The 21,730-nt window shown below is 49.5% G+C and overlaps 1 protein-coding gene across 1 annotated transcript in view; it reads left to right on the top strand.

The window, feature by feature from the left end:
• The window catches only part of LOC147632052 (uncharacterized), a 78,561-nt gene that overhangs the window by 26,460 nt on the left and 30,371 nt on the right, over positions 1–21,730 (top strand). Inside the window, exons 4-5 of the mRNA XM_086808632.1 lie at positions 10,517–10,573; positions 10,683–10,779. Coding sequence (XP_086664758.1) covers positions 10,517–10,573; positions 10,683–10,779 — 154 coding nt within the window. The remainder of the gene's footprint in view (positions 1–10,516; positions 10,574–10,682; positions 10,780–21,730) is intronic.

The raw sequence follows: 21,730 nt of genomic DNA, 5'->3' as shown, positions 1-21,730 counted from the left end.
CACGACCTCTACCACGTCCACCACTACCTCGTCCAGCCTGGCGGTTATTAGGAATCCCACGACCTTGAACTACCCGGCCGCCTTGTGGAGCAGCAATGACACTAGGATTGAGAGAGGGTCTTGCAAGTTTGGGGCATTCATTCCGGAAGTGGCCAACTTCATTGCAATAAAAGCACCTTTGGTCCCCATAGGATTCTGAAGTGGAATTAGCATAACTGCGGGGGATAAAATTATTGGGGTACTGACCAATAGTGTTGTGGCGGAAATTCGATTGGTAATTCCTCTGAAGGCGCCCCCTTGGGTTAGACTCAGGATAGACTCTCCTCTTTGCTTGACCACTCTTTACTTCTTTAGCCAGAGGTTTGGCTCGGGTAAGAGCATCTTGCAAGGTAGTTGGCCTCATTGCTTCAAGGCGAGAATCCAAAGGTTCATTCAGCCCTTGGCAAAATCGGGCCACTTGTTGAGTGATCGACATAGGTGGAGCATATTTGCCAAGTGTGACAAATTTTGAGTAGTATTCCTCCAAGGTTAAGCTAAGCTGCTTGAGGTTGAAGAACTCATTCATCTTAATAGATTCATGAGATGGGGGAAGATAACGGTTCTTCACAGCTTGCTTAATGTCACTCCAGGCTTGGGTATCTTCAGTGACGCCCTTATCTCGGCACCATTGCTTCCACCAAAGTTTGGCGTCCCCGGTAAGACGGAATCTGGCAAGCATGGATTGATTCCTAATTCCTGTACTAGCAGCCGAAAAGTAATCGTCCATGGCTTCTATCCAAACTTCTGCATCTCTTTCGATCTTTGAACCTGTCCCATTAAATGAGGGAGGTTGCATTTGTTTGAGGAGAAGCTTCTTCTCCTGTATATCTGTATATAATGCATTGGGAGCAAGAAGTTGACGATCCTGGTTATCAATATGAAGCTAAATTTAGAATCATGTCACTTAGGCGGTTTAATACACATAAGACAATGAGTGTGAAAATCAAAACCTTTTATTCCAAGCTTTAATATTTACAAGTGAACCAAGCCATTTACAAGGATTGGACTAAATCCAATCTTATTTATTTACATGGTAGTCCTCTAGGGAACCTAATAAAGATCTGCGGTGGTAGCATTGAAAAAGTAGGGGGGTTCTCCCATGGTTTCAAGAACTCGATAAGTCTCTGGTAAGGGAGGTAAACCACGTCTAGAAAGACGGGTAACGGCTACTTTATCAGGGGATACAACTTGAGTCACACTATCATAAACCCATCGATTCTGCAACATGCGATTCCCATCGATAGTGACATAGGTGTTACGAGGAGTGTCAATTTACCAGAACAGGCGAACCATCTGCAACATCTCGGCATATCGGATCCGCCTCAAGTCGTCGGTGAGATTGCCGACGTGCTCAAGCTCGAATGATGAAATAGGTAGATCGACGATGCCAATGCTCAGCTCTGTTCCATCCCCTTTCGATGCGAGTGTAATGAGGAAGGGTTAGCTTGTCTACAATGTGCATCATAGTGTCACGCAACTCAAATTCGGAAGAGCGACAAGCAGTCATGAACATGCATTGGAATACCAGGAAGCGAGAATAGGGATCCATCTCGTCCTCCTGTGTCCAGCCGTAACTAGATTAGTTTAACAAGAATTCCTAGAGCAACAAGAGAATACAATATGAAATCTCCCAAGTCTAAACCTGCTCTGATACCACGTGTAAAGACCCCTACCCGTAGGGCGGGGGAATCCTTTTGATAGGCGGTTAAGTCTCGTGTTATTTTCCGATTGACGACACCTCGATCTCGTAGAAATACGAGGTTACGAGCAAACGGAGGGACCTAACTCTATCTCGCAGGGGAAGCATAGTCATCCTAAAGGAAATTCTAATCCCCAGCACGGAATGTGCGTGGAGATGGAACAAGACCCAGACTTGGTTCAAGGAAGCCAACGCCTTTTTCTCCCCGTATTTCATGAGGCACGGCCGCTGGCTCGGTCCTCTTAAACAAGTCTTGTTCGGGACTCTACTATTCCCTAAGTATCGTAAATTACGACTAGTAGAAAGCTACGCGACTGATCGGGTCCACCCATCCTTAGAATGGTACCGTCAGGGCATCCATTCTCCCACTTTCCACACACTCACCTGTTCAATTGTTTTCTAATTAAGTCCTACCACACTGTGAAACACTTAAAAACAAATTCCTTTGTTAATTAATTACACTTGATTCCTTAAAAGAAATCTTCCTTAGCAGCACAACATTGAAATCAACAAACATACTTACAGTGAAAAACATTTACAAAGACCCTGGAACCGGGCCGATATTCCAATCCAAACTTCCATGTCCAAACCATAACCATAACCATAACCACAATCCAATCACAACCACAACCACAACCACAACCACAACCACATCGATGATCTAGAATTCGATCTTCCTGCCTCAACCAGCTCGGTAAACCTCACGGACCGTCTCCCTCTCGTCGTCAGCCAGCCGATGAGGGCCAAGCCGTCCTGTCACCCCCTCAGGTACCGCCGCTTGTACCAAACCCTCTCGCCCTTCGGAGGGGACGTCTCCTCATGAGGTGGGGGTTAAGTCACCGCACTAGCCTGGACCCATAGAACTAGGCAGCATATATACATCACCCTGGTGGTGAAATCCAATTCCCAGTGGCATAGGAGGGGATTGCCCTGGGCCGACTCCCGGCCTCGCTATATCCTCCGCCCGGCTACACAGGCAAGCACGGAGTTAGCTAAGGGGGGGAGAAGCTGTACCTGCATGTTAGCAATAAACCAGTAGTATATCCAATAAAAAGAGACATAGCCTTTATTCAATGAATTCACACATTAACAAAAACCATCGTTTCGGAAAGATAATGATTCAAAAGCAAGATTATTTTCTTATAACTTTACTTAAGAGTAACCATAAGGTACTTTAGGCCATCTATACTAGGGGTTTAACCTTGGTTCCTTTCCTATTATTTTGAATCTTTGCATTAAGCTTCATAAGAGAGAATTTTACTTAAACTTGTTAAATGACCAACCTGGTTATCGTTTTCGTGCCTATTCGCTTCAAGAGGGGCAAAGTCGATTGTTGCAGGGACGCGATTTGCTTCATTCCCTCCTTGGGCAGCGCGTGGTTCTTCATTTCGGCGGCGTTTCGGCGCCATAGGAGCACTAGAGTTTTAAGAGGATAGAGAGAGAACGGGGTGAATATAAGAGGTTGGGAACTTGGAGAGAAAAGAGAGAATTCTACTGGTTCAAACGGATTCGAAAACGGAGTCCGTTTGGGGTAGGAAAAGCTTGTTGGGCTTATGGGTAGGAAAGACCTCTTAGCCTAAGTTTAAGTCGCCGCATATGGGGGGGGGGATTGAGAGGTGTCCTTAACTTGGAGAGCTCTTGAGAAGAGTGTACGCCTAGGGAGGCCTAGGGAAGAGTGCATGGTTAGGGAGGCCTAGGGAGAGTAAGGCAAGGGATACACTTTAATTCTATTCACACGGGGGCGGGCGGGGGGGGGGGAGAAGAGTGTAGGACATGCCCTAGAGCTTGACGGAGGGCTTGTGCCTAGGGCCTTGCTGGGGCTTATTCGGAGAAGGGGGCTGGGAGGGTCCTTTTATAGGTGCTGGAGGATGGACGTCCGGGTGCGGGAAGGCGACACCTGGGTGGTGTAGGTGTCCGGGAGAGAGTGTGGGCGTGAGACACCTGGGGGTGGAGGTGTCTCGAAGAGAGAGAGTGTGTGACACATGGGGTGGAGGTGTCCCCAAGAGAGAGAGCGCGACACCTGTGGATAGAGGGTTCTGGGAGGAGGGGGTACGTGTAGGGGTGTGCTGGAGGGTGCGTCTAGGTCGTGTACACACTTGGGTGTCCCGGATGGATTGTCGGTCGTTTCACGGGCGGCGCCTGTGGTGGGACCCACGCCGGTCGCCCGCCGTCGTCCCGGGGGGGTCAAAAATTTTTTTCGACGAAAATGTCCGGCCTTGCCCCGTGACCATGGGGGCGTGTTCCGTTCGTTGATTAGACGCCTGGATAGTTACTATTTTAGGTCGGAAGTTCGCAGATTAAAGGCTTAAAAGCTTAATTAAACCCATTCCGGGTACCCGTTTTTTGTTCAGAAAAAACTATTTTAAGCGTAAAATTTCGTGTAGATTCCAAATTTGGATTCAAAATTACAAATTTCTAAGCAAAAATGGCTCATTTTTCAAAAATAGAAGTTTTCTGATCGTAAAAATGACAAACTAAGTTATATTTTTCAACTCTGAAGCAAGTACATTGTTATTTACAATGGGTATGTTATAGGCATTGACACGTTCCCACAATTGTGCCTGAGTCTCCTGTTCTTTCCGAGTAGAGGGTAAAAGCTCCCCGTTCTCATGGAACACCAACCACAATGAAATCAGCCAAGTCATAAGATTCCAAGACAGACTCCATCATTACCTTCCAGATGCCGTAGTTGGTCCCGCCCAATTGTCGATCCACCGAGAATGTGGGGAGAGTGGGAATCTTCACGTGCTTCTCAGCCATCTCAAGCAAATCAGCCATCTCAAGGGTTCACAAGGTCTTGTGAAGGGAGGGTGGGTGGGAAATAAAAAATGAAGAAGAGGCAGCAAATAATATGCAAGGTGGCTGTCCAACGGTGATGCCCGCCTTCTACGCGATCTCCAAGTCCCGAATAGCTCACGAAATCTCCAATCAGTAGCAAAAAACAGCAAACCCTCAAGCTCCCCCACTGTCTCCAAGCTTCAAGGGAGCTGGGGCTCTGATGCCATGTGGGAATGCATAGCGAAAAAATGAGACTAGTGCTGTGGAGACAAAACGCAGAAGTGTAGAGAGAGAGAAGCTGTATAAACTTTGCTATATACACAAGATCCGGTACTAAAATAGGTGTGGGAGCAAGGGTGACCACCCTCCAGTACTAGTCGGCCTGGTCAAAATAGCCGACAGGTAGCCTGAGATGTCCACGATTGAAGAAGATGCAGTCGGCTAGAAAAAAATCCAGTCGGCCAGGACAAGTGCAGTCGGCCAAAGAAATACAGTTCCCACAACCAAAAAAATAGGGAGAAATATGAAAAAATGGGAAAAAAGAGGAAAGGCTCCTAGGCGGGCATACCCACAACAATGGCCCTCACTGTACAGACAGGAGATGACACCCCCTCTGTCGGTCCTGAGAACCTTGACCAAAGATCCGGTCTCTTTTTCCACCTCAACCCTCTAATCACAAAAGTGCTGAAAAGCCTCATCCTTGGACTTCAAAAAGAAAACCCAAGTAAATATGGAGTAGTCATCCACCATCACGAGCATGTACAACACTAATAGGACCACATAAGTTTGCATGAACAAGGCTCAAGAGCAAGTGATGTCGAAGATTTGTGTGTCGCCTCCTGCAGAAAGGCGGCTCGGTGTTGCTTCCCTTGTAAACAATAGGAACAAATAGAAGATGGAGCCTTGATGGTCGGTAAACCCTCAACCAACCCATCCTTCGAAGCTCGCTGTAGAAGATGATAGCTCAAATGGCCAAACCGGGCATGCCAAAGAGATGAAGAAGAACTAGTAGAGAGCAAAGCGGTCAACTTGTACAAGCCACTATCCTGGATTCTTTGAGCCAACCTGTTACCAGTCTCCTTATCACGAGTAGTAATCTCGTAACGAGAGAAGATCACCGCCACACCCTGAGTAGTAAGAGCACTCACTGACAAAAGGTTAAATGCCAAATTTGGAATGTATAGAACGTTAGGGAAGTACCTCTTGTCCTCGGAGGAGCGGAAGATGGGGATGGTGCCACGTCCATGAACTGGCATGGAAGAAGAATCACCCAAAGTGATATTGCGTGTCTTGGCAGTAAAGTCCTCGAACCAATCCCGATGAGGTGTCATGTGAGCAGTAGCACTGCTATCCACAATCCAAGACCACGATTGAGAAGTCACAAGAGCTTGTACATGATGAGCACCAGCTAATAGAAGAATACCATCATCCTTCTTGGTCCAAGACACCGCTATAGCGGTAGAGAGTCCTTGGCTTCTTCATCCCGCTTCTTTTTGTAACATTGGGGTTGTTTGTGACCCTTCTTGCCATAGTAGTGACACTCCACGCCCTTGTTTTTAAAAGATTTATTTTTGTCTTTGTCGTTATTCTTGGAGTTCTTGTCCGAACCCCCTTTCCCTTTCTTATGTCGATTCTTCCCTTTATCTCGAGTAGATAAAGCTCCATCAGAACCACCAGCGGTGCCAGTCCGCTCCTCAAAGGGAGACTCAATCTACATAATGGAGGGGAGAATTTCCTCCCAAGTGATTGGAACATGACGAGGAGAAGAAACAAGAGGCTGAAAGAAAGCATCAAACCTCTCTGGAAGCTTGGAGAGGAGCCGAATAGCCATATCCTGTGTAGAGATATCCTTGCTACATAGAGCAAGCTTGTCCCGGAGATCTTTCATTTTCGAGATGAAAGCAGATAAAGATGGAAAGGCAGAAATTGACAAATTCATAAGTTGCTTTTCCAAAGCCAAAATCTGACCCGGAGACTTAATCTCATAAAGATCTACAAATGCCTTCCAAACTTCATGTGCAGCATCTGATGTATGCACATGAGAGAGAACAGAATCTTGACAATTTAACATCAGAAAGGAGAAAACACGACGATCATTAACCTGCCAAACATCAATCTGTGCCTGAGTCACACCAACGGTAGAAAGGGTGGGAGGGGTGGCATTGGCAATTGTAACAAGCCAGTCCTAGAGATCCACTCCACATAAGGCTGATTTCACCCTCACCTTCCATAGAGTATAGTTGGAGCCATCCAACTTTGAATATTCAGAGAACATATGAAGAGTAGTTAGGGCAGCCGTCACTAAAAACTCGGGCTCAATCTCAAAAGAAAAAACGCACACCTCAGAAGAAGGAAGTGTCCTCCACAGGTGTCGGATGCCACACAACCTCAAATCAGCAAACGGACTGCTACAAACAGTGCTGCTGCCCTGAAACAGAGCAGGCCGACCGCTGTACAGGAGTCCCAGGGGTCAAATCTGATGAAGATTGACCACAAATCTGCAGTGCTGAAGCGCTTGGAAGAGGACAGACCGACCAGCAGCAGAACTGAGAAAAAACGCAGAAGAGAAGGTGCTGAAAACAGGGCAGAAACTGGGGCAGCAGAGTAAACTCTGAACCTAGAAAGAAAGAAAGAAAGAAAGATTTTATTAACGTCTTCCAAAAGACCGAACTCGGCCTATGAGACAAATCAGTGTACCTGTGTGGGGTATCCTCTGTCATCCCAACAAAATGAAAAAGTACTGAACTAAAAAGCTGAATCTGGGTGTGCAATAAGTACAATGAGTGGGGGAGGGGATGGAGCTCTACTACTAGGAGAATGCAAAGCTATATGCATGGAGTATACAATCATGATATGCAACCTAGCTAGCTCCATCTTGTACCATACTGAGCGATGATACCATGAAAGAGTGCATAGAGCGGAAGCAAGATAAGCACTAGAGAGTGCTGATCTGAGATGTGTAAGAGAGAGAGAGAGAGATTAAGCAACAAAGTTGAATATACTGCAATGAAAGCAATCCCGAGCAAGAGACATAAAAGGTCTCATAAGTGAGGGATACAAAAGATGACCAAACTACTGAAAAGTGAAGAGGCTAGCCCACATTTATATAGGTCATGAGGGCTGGCCGACTGGAACAAGAGAGTGGCTGATTGGACAAATAGGAGCTGGCCGACAGGAGATGAGTCACCCGACTTGGGAAAAATACCAGGAAAATAGGGGTCGCCAGCTCACAACCAAGGGCCATAAAAGGGATCAAATGTGGACATAATACATGGCCAGAATATGGGGATGAATATGCTAACAAATAGTACATGTGAGAATGTGTGTTTCTTCACATGTAGCATATATATGAAAGATTTGGTCAACTATTGATGCATTGATGATTTGATGGAAGTCACCTGTGCATAGATTTCATCTTCACAAGTGCCCCCCTTAGGAGTTTGGGTATTGGATTGGTCATGCATGAATTACAATAAGGTGACTTTGGCAAGGTGGCAAACAATGGCATGGTGAGAAAACAGTGGGCACACTTAGGGTGATGACCACAAGCAACCTTGTTGCACACTTGATGGGATGCTAATATTTAGAGCAGAGTAAACATGCTTTGATTTTTTGAATTTTTACTATGAGTGTCATAGGCTTGGCTCATTATATCTTTAGTTCATTTAATCAATACAAAATGATGTAAGTAGATTGTGTGCACAATTTTGGTATTCATTCAGGATCAACTTTGATCCAATGCTTTTGGGAAGCTTGGTGAAACTTATTAATGAGCCCTTAGATCTTCATGAACAAAAGCATACGTGAAGTACAAATTTTCATGCCATAGACCTTGCTTTGGTAGCAAATTAGTACAGCAAATAAGTAGTCGATAGGGCAAATGCATATCTTAACACGTGTGTGTGTGTGGAGTGCGTGTGTGAGAGCATATCTTGATACAGAGTTCTACACCCACTATTGGGCACTGATGACTTTAGTGGGGATGTCGTAGTATCTAGTCCATACTATGCATAATGGAGTTGATAGTTATATAGTCTTGTGGGTTGACTACCATGAGTATATAACATGCACGTTCCTAAAAGGTGAATTTGGGTATGTTCTTGGATTCATCTAGGTATAAAATTCAGCCGTGTTAGCGAAGTTTTCGTCCAAGTTGCGGCCAGTTGATATTGTGCTTATTCTTTCTATCTTTAGCGGTGCATTTGCCCTATTAACTACTTATTTGTTGCACTAATTCTTTCTATTTGCTACTTCCCTTAGTGCTAGGCTTCATTATGGCTGAGTCTGCCCTGCATCTCCATAGGTTTGATAGAAACTCAATACGAAGGGCTTTGTGTGAATATATGCTCTTATGTGTGTGTGTGTGTGTGTGTGTGTGTGTGTGTGGAGTGCGTGTGTGAGAGCATATCTCGATACAGAGTTCTACACCCACTATTGGGCACTGATGACGTTAGTGGGGATGTCGTAGTATCTAGTCCATACTATGCATAATGGAGTTGATAGTTATATAGTCTTGTGGGTTGACTACCATGAGTATATAACATGCACGTTCCTAAAAGGTGAATTTGGGTATGTTCCTGGATTCATCTAGGTATATAATAATACAATAGACCACAAAAGAAATGCCACAAAATATAACGATCATCAAAAGTACATTGAGCAACGAGGATGGCCCTCCTCCTCCCTCCTTCCCTTTTAGGTATTTTATTACCAAAAAGGAGTTTTATAGTACAAGTCTGTGTATGACCAGGGTGATCTCAAGTCCATCAGATTTCCAAGTACAATGGTTGTATGAAAACAAAGATCAAACAAAGTGTTGATGAAGGGGGTCCTCTTCATGGATCTCTTCATTGGTGGTATCAAGTACTTGAGCTTCTGCTTTGGTCTCCACTGTTACTTCCACTCTTAGTGCCAAAGGACCTTGGGTGAAGATGGACCTGGCTACCGGTTGCGTACTTACCTTTTAGTCACAGCTCTGCTTTTTGTATGGTCTTATCTACTAGCTGAATGGATTTAATCTTGGTGAGAGATCTCTCTAGAGGCGGCATCTCCTTCTAAGGGCATGATAAATTATCTTCTTGAGTCCTTGTGGGTTTTGAATCTTGTCCTTCGGTGTCTTGCGAGTTTGGATTTTCTTGTAGCGTTAGAGGGCTGAACCGGAATCGTTGGTACTGCCATGTGTGGGCTTAGAAGACTCGTTGCTGGAACGTCTACAACGCAGGTAGAGAAAGACTCCAGGGAAGAGGATTGCTAGCTGGGAAGGCCCATGCTCTCTGATATTGGGTCTTAGCGCTGCTAAAGGTTCCTTGTTGGAACTAGGACTCTTTGGGAGTGTTCCGGACATCAAGTTAGGGATATTCCCATGGAGGTTGGCATTTTCATTTCTTGTTTTCCTCTTTGCTGTATATTGGAAATCTGGTGAGACCAGAAAAGGCATCCTCTTTCTTGTACTTTGAGAGACTCCTTGGATAATAAAGATATCTCAAGAGGGGGCCAGGCCTTAGTGTTGGCCAACATGCTGACCATCATATTGCGGAGCAAAAGTGCCTCAGTCATCAATCATTTGCTGTATATTGGAAATCTGGTGAGACCAGAAAAGGCACCCTCTTTCTTGTACTTTGAGAGACTCCTTGGATAATAAAGATATCTCAAGAGGGGGCCAGGCCTTAGTGTTGGGCAACATGCTGACCATCATATTGCGGAGCAAAAGTGCCTCAGTCATCAATCATTTGCCTTCATTCTTCAGAAGTCAAGCAGTGTGAGTGCTCATAAGTGTGCGTTTGAAGGCGGGTTACAAAAGTATTCAACCAACGTTTGGGAGAAGCTTAAGCGTTTCATCAACTTGGGCTTCATAGGCAATTGGCCCTCTTTTGGCCTAGGCTTACAGTTAGTTGGAAAACATTCATTTGTATTTTGGAGCATTGCTCTCACATCAATACAGAGATCTAGGCTAATGTCCTTCTTCGTCAACTATGCTTAACCATTTTATTTCAAATGCAGTATTTGCCTAGCGGAGAAGATGTGGTGATCGGTCTCGTTGTGGATCGGCGTTCTGAGGTAAAGGAATCAAGTTTAGGAATTTTTCGATTTATATGTGAAATGGCTTGTTGTGAAAGGAGTTGAAAAGGTGGAATTAAGTAAACTCAGGTTATGGCGGTGACAACAGAGTTACACAGTTGATATTGGAGGTCCAACATTAGCATCTCTTTCTATTTTTGCGTTTGAAGGTGCAACTAGACGCAATACACCAAACCTTCAGGCAGGTATTGGACTATAAAAAGCTGGCTCTTAGATCAATGTTCATATTTTTGTTGTTCTGGTTTTATTGGATCAAGGTTACTAAGAAAACAATTATCAAGATATGAACCAGCACTGCTTTGAGTGTTACATGGATGTCCTGTAGGCTAGTAGCTAGTGTATCAAAAAAAGACCAGCGCTCGCTCCCCCCCCCCCCCGCGCGCCTGCCCTCGCGTTTGCCCCCCCTCCCCCGCCTGGCTGTTCTGCGCGCCCCAGCGCTGCTGCGCCGCCGTCCCCTGCTCCAGCTCCTCTCCTTCGCGCCCCCCGTCTGTCTTCAGCGCCCCGCCCCCCCTTTAGCCGCCGTCGCCTCTTCTTCCCCCCGCCCCCCCTTCTTCGCTCTGCTGCTGCCTCCCCCCTAGGGGCTTTTTGTCCTCCCCCCCCCCCCCCCCCCCCCCCCCCCTTTTTTTTTCCCTTTTTTGATTTTTCCGTCCCCCCTGGGGTTTTCTTCCTTTTTGCCTTCCGCCTTCCCCCTCCGTCCTTTGTGTGCAACTCGGTTCTTGCAGGACTCTCCGCATTCGCTCCGCCTTCGACATAGCTTCAGACACTGATGGAGGCTCCTCCCGCCCCGCCTCAGAGGGACTCCCCCGCAGCCCCCTCGCCCGCCCCTGAGGACACCCCATTAGGCTTTCTCTTTCGCCAGAAGAGGAAGCGAGCCTCGCCGCCGCAGAGGTGGAACGCCTCCAGGCTCATTCCACCATCTGCCGTATAGTCGGCACTCGCCCTCGCAGAGGGGAGATCTGGGATCTTCTCCAGGCCCGCCTTCTTGCAGATGTGGGCAAGATCCTGGACGTTCAGCTACTGGGCCGTGGACATTACCAGATCGAGTTCGAGACAGCCCAGAGCGTGGCCACGGTCCTAGCCATGAGTCCCTTTGACATCAGGGGTGCTCGGGCTTTCTTCAGACCTTGGCAGCATGGCTTTGACCCAGCAGCGGCCGAGCAGGGAGAGCGTCCTTTCCATGTTACAGTTTGCTTCCCTGGACTCCGTCGGGAGTACCTTCCGCTCCTTTCTAGGCTAGGAGCATTGGTGGGTTCGGTGCTAGAGACTGGCCCCACAGCAGCTTCAGTGGTGGCCAGAGCAGCTGGGCTACCTTCGGTCAGAGTTTTGGTGTCTGACATCTCCTCCCTTCCGAAGGTCATTCAGCTACCTAGGATGGGGGGGGATGGATTGATCAGAGAGTGGAGTTCTCGGGGCTCCCGAACCAGTGCTTGATTGCAGGCAGGTCGGTCATCTGGCCAAGGCCTGCCCTCGCAGGAGACCCCGACCTTCACCGCAGCAGCAGGCCCCTGATGGCCCGCCCACCACAGATGCGGCTCGACAGGCAGCCTCCGGGACACCTTCTCAGGCCACAGAGACCTCGGAGTGGCAGCCTGGACAGGGGTGCCGTCGAGGGAGACAGCCACAGCAGCACGCCCAGAGACCGTTGCAGCAGCAGCCACAGTCTCAGCATCACTGGGTTCCCGTGAGGAACAGTTTTGCTCCCCTCCAGGAGGAGACCCCTGCGACGACTGAGGACCAGGAGATGCCAGTACGCCCTCCTTCACCCCCCCCCCCCCCCCCCCCGTGCCCCCGTCCCCCCCTACCGCCTCGCTTCCACCTTTGCCTCCTCCTGTTCCCGTTCCGGTTTCGGCAGCGGCTCCTTCTCCACCCCCCCTCCTCCCCCCCCCCCCCCCCCCGGCCCGCCTCAGCTCCCCGGGAGGCCCTGGCAGTCCCCTGGCGTTCACCTGCAGTCCGGAGGGCTCTGAGCACCGACCTTGCTCGAGCACCGCAGAGGAGACTTACCATGCCGATTCAGGCTTCACGGATATCATCTATCCGCAATCGGCTGAGTCGCCTCGGCACTAGACAGCGCTCGGAGGCTTTTGATTACTCCACACGGCTTTTTGGAGCAGAGGGCCCCCATGAGCCAGTACCCATCAGAGTTCATGTAGTGATTCCTCCGGCCCGCGGGGAGGAGGCACTTGATTCAGCGGTGGCCTTCTCGTTCCCCCTCTGTGGCCCATGCGACCGGGAGTGGACTCTGGAGCTCGCTCTTAGCACTTTGAAGACTCAGGCAGTTGAGTTTTCTCACCATGTGAGCGATCTGGAGGTGACAGATGTGATAGGCCGACTATGGGAGTTGGCTTATTTTTTCTTGGATCCTGGGAGTGTGGATGCCTCAGGGATTCGTCATTTGGTCGTTCGCATAGTGGCAGACTTAGCACGCGACCTTGGATATGTATGTATACACGAGGTTGCTCTGTCTGAGCGGGAGGCAGTCGCCATGGGACACAGCCATTGGCGCCTGATCCGTGATTCTTGCAGTACACCGGGTGGGCAGATTCGCAGCCGCTCGGATGGGGACTACTCTCCATCCAAGCCGCTTGCGAAGGCCCGCCGTACGGCTGAGACAGCATCCACCTGAGCAGGTCATCCATGAGGATCATCTCATGGAATGTACAGGGCCTTGGCGGAGCACATTATATACGCTATCGTGGTTGCTTGAGGCAGGAGCTTCAGAGATGCCTGGTTGGTGGTAGCATTGATATTTTGATGATGCAGGAGCACCACTTGGGTGAGTGCAGGATCCGGAGATATGGTTTGGTGATGCCTGGTAGATGGGACACCTTTTGGTCTGCAGGGTTTGGTCCTTTGGGTGGACGAGAGGGAGGAGTATGCATGGTCATTGCAGATGTATGGCGGTAGGCCATTGTGGATAGAGGGATCATTGTGCCTGGTAGAGCACAGTATGTCATTCTGAGGATGCATGATGAGCTATTGGGCGTGCTCAACGTCTATGCGCCCAACCATGCTAGTGCCAGAGCAGAGTTCTGGACCCAGGTTACAGATGCATTGCCAGAGGCCGCACATTGGTGTGTCGGGGGAGACTTCAACATGCTTGAGGACCCGGCCGATAGGGTGGGAGGCAGTCATGTTACAGTGCACGGTACGGAGCTTGCAGCTTGGGAGCGATTTTGCATGTCACTGAGGATCACTGATGCATGGCAGCATGGGGCCTTCTCCCGCTCTCAGGACAGTCTTAGTTTCTCTCGGTCGGATCGCCGGCAGGGAGGGACTAATCTATCACGGATTGATCGCTTTTATGTGGGCGACTGGTTAGGGGAGCGAGGGGGCTCCGTTGGCATTCTTGTTGGCACCTCATTTTCAGATCATGCGCCAGTTATTTTGACACTTGAGGAGCGGACATGGGAGCCCAGCTTGGAGTTGAGGATCCCAGAGAGGGTACTTACAGATCCTAGTCTCGCTGAGGACATTGAGAGGATCTGGCATGATAGTCAGTGCTCTGACCAGGATGCAGCAGGCCAGTGTGCCCAGGGACTCATCGAGCTTAGCTCTTTTCTGCACGCTGCAGCTTTGACACGGCTGGGAGAGATTCGCGAGCGGGAGCATCAGCTGAGACGCAGCCTTGCTTCGCTTCAGCGCCTTCAGGAGCAGCAGCCTGCATGTGAGTGGGTGGCGTCCCAGCTGAGCCAGGCACGCCAGGAGGTTAGAGAAGTAGAGGAGCAGAGACATGAGTTTTACTATCGTCGCCAGGGCTCTCAGTGGACGCAGCTTGGTGATAGAGTGACTGGGGAGTTTTTTGAGATTACTGGACCCCGCCATGCTCAAGCAGGAGTCCGTCAGCTTGGGAGGCCGGACGGATCGGTAGCTACTGAGCCCGGGGAGATCAGAGCCATTGCCACTGGGCTCTATAGAGACCTGCTTTCAGCGGAGCCAGCCACTGAGGCTCGGGATGCTAGACTGTGTGGGCCCATGTGCAGAGGAGGGTCACAGATCGTATGCGTACAGTTCTTGGTGCGCCTCTTTCAGAGGTTGAGCTTGCTGAGGCCTTGAGGGTCCTGCCGCGCCATAGTTGCCCAGGGGAGGACGGACTGACGCTGATGACACGAAAGCGGTAAAGCTGTTTACGCCTTTATAGAGTGCCACACTTCCACACACGCATACAAACACACCAGAATACCAGACCAAAGAGCATGAACAAGACTTATATTTCAGAACAGACCTTCACCTTTACAGAGCTGGATATTCAGGATATCCTCAGAATCATCCTTATCAAGCATCCACTCACACAATCAGCCTACTCCAGCTCCTGGTCGCTCCCAATCCCTTCGCTCTTTTGCTTCTCTGCAGCCGACCTCTTCGTTCTCTGCACTGCACCTCAGCTGAAGGCCACTCTCTCCTACATCACCAGCACACTGCCAGTTCCCCAAAGCAAAACCACAGCTACACCTCTGAACCTTCCTCTCTCTGGTCGCTAACCACACCTCACCAGAGAAGCATCCCTCCAATCGCTGTCAACACCTGCAGCCAGCCCAACATCCAGTCCAAGCCACAGCACCAAGGTGGCTCCCTCTTCTCGTCTTCTCTATCTGCCACTGCAGTGCTTCCCCAGCTTGTCACCTAGACGCCATCTTCACCTAGCCCAAGCGAAGGTAACCTCCTCCGCATCCAACGACGGCCCTCTCTCTTTGCAGACTGACCCGAGCCCTCCAGCTCGTCACCACTTCTCGTACCCCAGGGCGGCCACCCTTTGCCTCAGTGCCTGCGTGCTGCGCCCCAGCTGCACTTCGACCAGTCGTCACAAGGCGGCCCACAGAAGGCGTCGACTCTGTCCGCTCCAGGCTCCGCTACTCTTCACACTTCGCCAGCCCGTCGGCTTCCACCAGCTAGAACCTGCAGTGCGCCCTCCAAAGTCGCAACAGCTCTACCAGCTTCTCTCCATTACGCTGGCAGCCACGCCAACCACCAGCCCGTCGACCCTTAGCTTCACCACAAACCCACTTCTCTTCTTACGCGTCTGTGGCTGCACTTCACAAGGGGGCCCCCAACCTCTACGCGATGGCCACACACCCAAAGGCGTCTCTCTCTGCATATACGCGCAGCTGCGCCTTCCTCTGCAATACCTGCTGTTGCGCCCAAGAGCCCCCCCCCACCTACACAACAAGGCGACACACCTTTTCTATCTCCCCGGCCGACTCCCATGCTTCACCAGCTTCGCCAACTTTCCAGAAGATGCGTTGGCAGCAGGGCAAACATCCATGTGGCTATTGTATAAGTTGATCTTGTGGATATTATTATATTTTTATTAGAACTTCAATGATGGCCACCTTTCCTTTCCACACCAATGTCCAAGGCAATACTGGCCCCTTTATCTTTCATTGCCCATGCTTTCCACACACCTTCCAGTATGACCTGCAAGTGCCCACTCTATTTTGGGATGCGCACACATTCAAGTAATCGAATGGCTGACACCATCTCCAGCATAACACGCTCCGGACAAGTCTGTGCTTCCAGGATTTCATCATTTTCCCTGCATATACACTTCCATCAAGGCCCAAAGCCTGATTGCCGCATCCACGACGCCCACACTGAGTCAATGGGTGCTCCCATGACTTTACCACAACACGAACAACACTCATGTACACATGTACAAGTTGAGTTTGAGGTTCCCAAAAAACTACACATATATTTAGCAACCCCCTTACTTCTGCTGAGACATTTATGTCCAGCAGCTGCACAAACAGAAACCATTTATCCCCCTGGATCAAACAGAAATCTCGGTGCATCTACCTTCCAATCCTTCAAGCATTTTCCTCTATCAAACAATCATTGATATACCGTGTCATGATCTTCCATTTCCAGCAACCCCCTGGGTTCTTTATATATGGCCTCATCACCATCTACTGTTGCACTTCCTCCTCCATACCAGCTCACACAGTTTTGTGATGGAAACATCCATTCTTCACCTCTACTCCCCCCTGACACATCTGAGTCCCACTCATAATCATATACCGATTTAACAAACATCTGGTCTTCAACTCCCACCTCATGGTCATCCAATTTGCAACCTGCATCATTGGCTTCCAACTCTCCCTTTGGGCAAACTGCCAGACCAAGACTATAGCCAAACCACTCATCCATATGCTGAGCATCAACATGTGGTGTGTCCACCATAAACCCATTTCCCTTCAGCCCATCAACACCAAACACAGCAACTTCATGCACTGTAGACTCATCATTGTCACTTTCTTGCAGTTTCTCCAGCTTCAAGACCATTGGTGATCCTTCAAGATTCTCCACATCTTGCACAGGCATCTCTACCAAGTCTAAGCTCCCCAAACTGCCAGGCAAAGCATCTTGGTCCCCCTGACCAACAACAATAGCCTCACATGCATTCTCACCACCGGTGACAACCGACTCATTCTCTTGGGCATGACAAGGAACACACACCTTATGATCAGCAACCGCACCTGCGAAATCTATCACATCATCATCCAAAGTAGCATCTAGCTCATCATCAGTCACACCATCACTCCCTTCCTGCACAACTGGTATGCAAGCATTTGTTTCCTTCTCCAAGGAAACCAATTCCAACAGATCATCCTGTGCATTATCAAGAACACAGTCCAGCTCATCATCCACACTCTCACAAGTTGCAATATCCAACTCATCACCCGGATCATCCATACATACTCCATCCATAGTATCTTCATTAGTAACACCTTGATCATCACACTCTACCTTGACTGGCTGAAGTACAGGCACCTGCAAGTCATAACTCATTTCTGAATCAAAGAGATCATCCAAGCCATATCCATACTCAAACAGATCAGGCTCCTCAGCTTTAACATCACTTTCACAATCTGCAGCATCATCAATAACCTCATCCTTCTTCTCCTCACCTTCCGAAAGCTCTTTAGGGCTGATTCCAGAAACCTCATCCTTCTTCATTTCCAACAGGTTAATCTGTCCCATATCCTGCTCTGCAAATGTGACCTTATGGACTTCATGAACATTAGGCTGAATTGCATCCTTTATTTGTATACTAGGGCCAATCACCCTATCACTCATTCCCAAAGACAATTGATATATGCCACCATTAGCTTTGGCTGGTCTCTCACATTGCGGACTGATATGACTCCACTCACCATAATTCCAGCATTGCACATCACTCGGATACCCTCTCCCTCTTCCAATATCTGCTGAATTTCCTTTAGAACCAGATGACGCATCAGTCTTCCTTCCCATAACACCTATGCCTCTTCCTCTTCCTGTAGACTCTATCCAATTCACGCTTAAAGACTTCATGAGCTCCACTGCGTCATGAACCTCCCTCTTCAAAGAATCCTCCTGTTTAGGAACAACAGCAGCTTTTCTTCCAGGATGCATACCCTCAATCCCTGGCACCTTCACAAATCTCCTTGGCTCTTCCTGCATTCCCAACTGCCTCAGACGCTTCACCTTTCACTCTTTCTCTCGAGCAACTCTGACAGCCTCCTCAAAGCTATCCAGGTTCTTCAGCTCCACCTTCAGACGCAAGATTGGCTCCAGACCAGCCACAAACCGTTCTCTCTTTATCATCTGCGGGGGTACTTCAGGAATCAGAGCCTCACACCATAGACTCCACAGTCTACCAAACTCAATCAAATACTGATTCACATCCTGATTATCCTTCTGCTGAATGTTATACAACTCCTTCCACACTTCATTCGGACTCTTCACATGGACAAACTGTGCCAAAAATGCAGCTCTGACTACACGGTACTCAGGATCCTGCTGATGAACATTCCTGTGTGTAGTCACAAACATCCGTAGCCATGCTTTTGCATCACCCTGCAAGCAATAAGTCAAAATCTGAGAAAGGATCTCCGGGGTTGTCCTGTCTTTCATCAAGGGTGTAAACTCCATCTTCTCCAGAAACCTGTTTGCACTCTCCTGTGGCAATCCCCAATACTCCGGAAAATCCTGAGCCATTTCCAAATCTTTCTTCACACAGCCCCTGTCTTCTCTCACAAACCGAAGGAAATTTCTTCCTCTGTGGAGGCACCAAAAAGTGATGACACGGAAGCGGTAAAGCTGTTTACGCCTTTATAGAGTGCCACACTTCCACACACGCATACAAACACACGAGAATACCAGACCAAAGAGCATGAACAAGACTTATATTTCCGAACAGACCTTCACCTTTACGGAGCTGGATATTCAGGATATCCTCAGAATCATCCTTATCAAGCATCCACTCACACAATGAGCCTACTCCAGCTCCTGGTCGCTCCCAATCCCTTCGCTCTTTTGCTTCTCTGCAGTCGACCTCTTCGTTCTCTGCATTGTACCTCAGCTGAAGGCCACTCTCTCCTACATCACCAGCACACTGCTAGTTCCCCAAAGCAAAACCACAGCTACACCTCTGAACCTTCCTCTCTCTGGTCGCTAACCACACCTCACCAGAGAAGCATCCCTCCAATCGCTGTCAACACCTGCAGCCAGCCCAACATCCAATCCAAGCCACAGCACCAAGGTGGCTCCCTCTTCTCGTCTTCTCTATCTGCCACTGCAGTGCTTCCCCAGCCTGTCACCTAGACGCCATCTTCACCTAGCCCAAGCGAAGGTAACCTCCTCCGCATCCAACGGCGGCCCTCTCTCTTCGCAGACTGACTCGGGCCCTCCAGCTCGTCACCACTTCTCGTACCCCAGGGCGGCCACCCTTTGCCTCAGTGCCTGCGTGCTGCGCCCCAGCTGCACTTCGACCAGTCGTCACAAGGCGGCCCACAGAAGGCGTCGACTCTGTCCGCTCCAGGCTCCGCTACTCTTCACACTTCGCCAGCCCGTCGGCTTCCACCAGCTAGAACCTGCAGCTGCGCCCTCCAAAGTCGCAACATCTCTACCAGCTTCTCTCCATTACGCTGGCAGCCACGCCAACCACCAGCCCGTCGACCCTTAGCTTCACCACAAACCCACTTCTCTTCTTACGCGTCTGTGGCTGCACTTCACAAGGGGGCCCCCAACCTCTACGCGATGGCCACACACCCAAAGGCGTCTCTTTTTGCATATACGCGCAGCTGCGCCTTCCTCTGCAATACCTGCTGTTGCGCCCAAGAGCCCCCCCCCACCTACACAACAAGGCGACACACCTTTTCTATCTCCCCGGCCGACTCCCATGCTTCACCAGCTTCGCCAACTTTCCAGAAGATGCGTTGGCAGCAGGGCAAACATCCATGTGGCTATTGTATAAGTTGATCTTGTGGATATTATTATATTTTTATTAGAACTTCAATGATGGCCACCTTTCCTTTCCACACCAATGTCCAAGGCAATACTGGCCCCTTTATCTTTCATTGCCCATGCTTTCCACACACCTTCCAGTATGACCTGCAAGTGCCCACTCTATTTTGGGATGCGCACACATTCAAGTAATCGAATGGCTGACACCATCTCCAGCATAACACGCTCCGGACAAGTCTGTGCTTCCAGGATTTCATCATTTTCCCTGCATATACACTTCCATCAAGGCCCAAAGCCTGATTGCCGCATCCACGACGCCCACACTGAGTCAATGGGTGCTCCCATGACTTTACCACAACACGAACAACACTCATGACAAGTTGAGTTTGAGGTTCCCAAAAAACTACACACAATGCCTGCCTTTTTTATGCGCTATTGGGACCTTTTGGGGCCAGGCCTCCGCAGGGGCTTTCAGTATGTTTTGGACACTGGGGTGATGCCACAGAGCTTTTCAGAGGGCTTGATCTTTCTTATCCCCAAGGGGGAGGGAGTATCAGATGATATTCGGCATTGGAGACCTATTACGATCCTCAATACTGTCTACAAGGTCTTAGCAAAGGCCTTGAGTTTGAGGATCCAACCCTTCCTGGGGGAGTTGATTCATGCTACCCAGACAGGATTCGTCAAGGAGCGTAGTATCTGGGAGGCGACGGCCCGAGCTAGATTTCTTGGTGAGGACTTGGTCGTGATGCTTCTCGATTTTGAGAAGGCATACGATAGAGTCGATTGGGGTTTCTTAGAGGGCACTATGCTTCGCCTGGGCTTTGAGCCAGGTTGGATTAGAGGGGTGGCGGCTCTGTATTCCACAGCTCGTAGCCAGGTGTTGATTGCAGGAGGACGAGGGCCGAGTTTTGAGCTGACCAGATCAGTCCGTTAGGGGTGTCCCCTTGCCCCTTTTCTTTTTCTCTTCTTTGCGGAGGCTATGAGCATGTATTTGACGCCAGAGGAGGTTGGTTTGAGAGGACTCTAGCTCCCAGTCCGGGGGGAGGACCTGCTCGATGCTGAGTTTGCTGACGACACGGGCTTATTTTTGCATGGCCAGGAGGCCAATCTTCTTCGAGCAGAGCAGTCGCTCCAGGTTTTTAGTGCAGCTTCGGGAGCATTGATCAATTGGCGCAAGACAGTGGCCTTTTGGATTAGTAGCGCTCCCACTCTGGCATGGAGCCCGGACCCCGGTTTTAGATGGATTCCTCCTGGCACAGCAGTGCGGTATTTGGGATGCCAAATTGGACTAGATTTGTCACCTGAGCAGCAGATTGCCCCGCTTCTTCTGAGCATTCGGAAGAAGCTTTTGTATTGGAGTACAGCTCGACTATCCTTGGCTGGGAGGGTGGTGGTGGCAAATCAGGTGCTGTTAGCGACCATGTGGTACATTACGCCTTGCTGGATCTTCTCGAGCTCTTGCATCAGCTAGGTACAGAGGCTGATCAGGAACTTTCTTTGGTCTGGGCGGGACGGTCAGCCAGCCCGGGCAAAGGTTGCATGGGCAGTTATTACACTTCCGCTGGCTCAGGGAGGCTTGGGCATTATAGATCCAGTCGATTAGAGTAGAGCCTTATTGGGGAAGCTTATTGTTCGGGGGCTGCTTCCAGGCGCTGAGCCTTGGAAAGAGCTTCTCTTGCAGCGGCTGCAGGCTCGGGCTTCCCCAGCAGGGGGCACTTGGGCACCAGAGATTCGATGGATCTTCATAGAGATGAGGAGGACAGGCCTCAGTAGAGGATGGGAGGACAGATTTGCCTTGAGCATCTTGAGAGCTTGGGAGCTGCTGAGACCGGGGCTCTCTCAGCGACCTCCTTCTTGTGTTGAGGAGCGGGCCAGACAGCCACTCATCTGGAGCCCAGCGGTTCGCACAGA

The sequence above is a fragment of the Cibotium barometz genome, chromosome 14, assembly GCF_041138505.1.
Source record: "Cibotium barometz isolate CiBa-2024 chromosome 14, ASM4113850v1, whole genome shotgun sequence".
NCBI lineage: Eukaryota > Viridiplantae > Streptophyta > Polypodiopsida > Cyatheales > Cibotiaceae > Cibotium > Cibotium barometz.
This window is presented reverse-complemented; position numbering and strand designations above follow the sequence as displayed.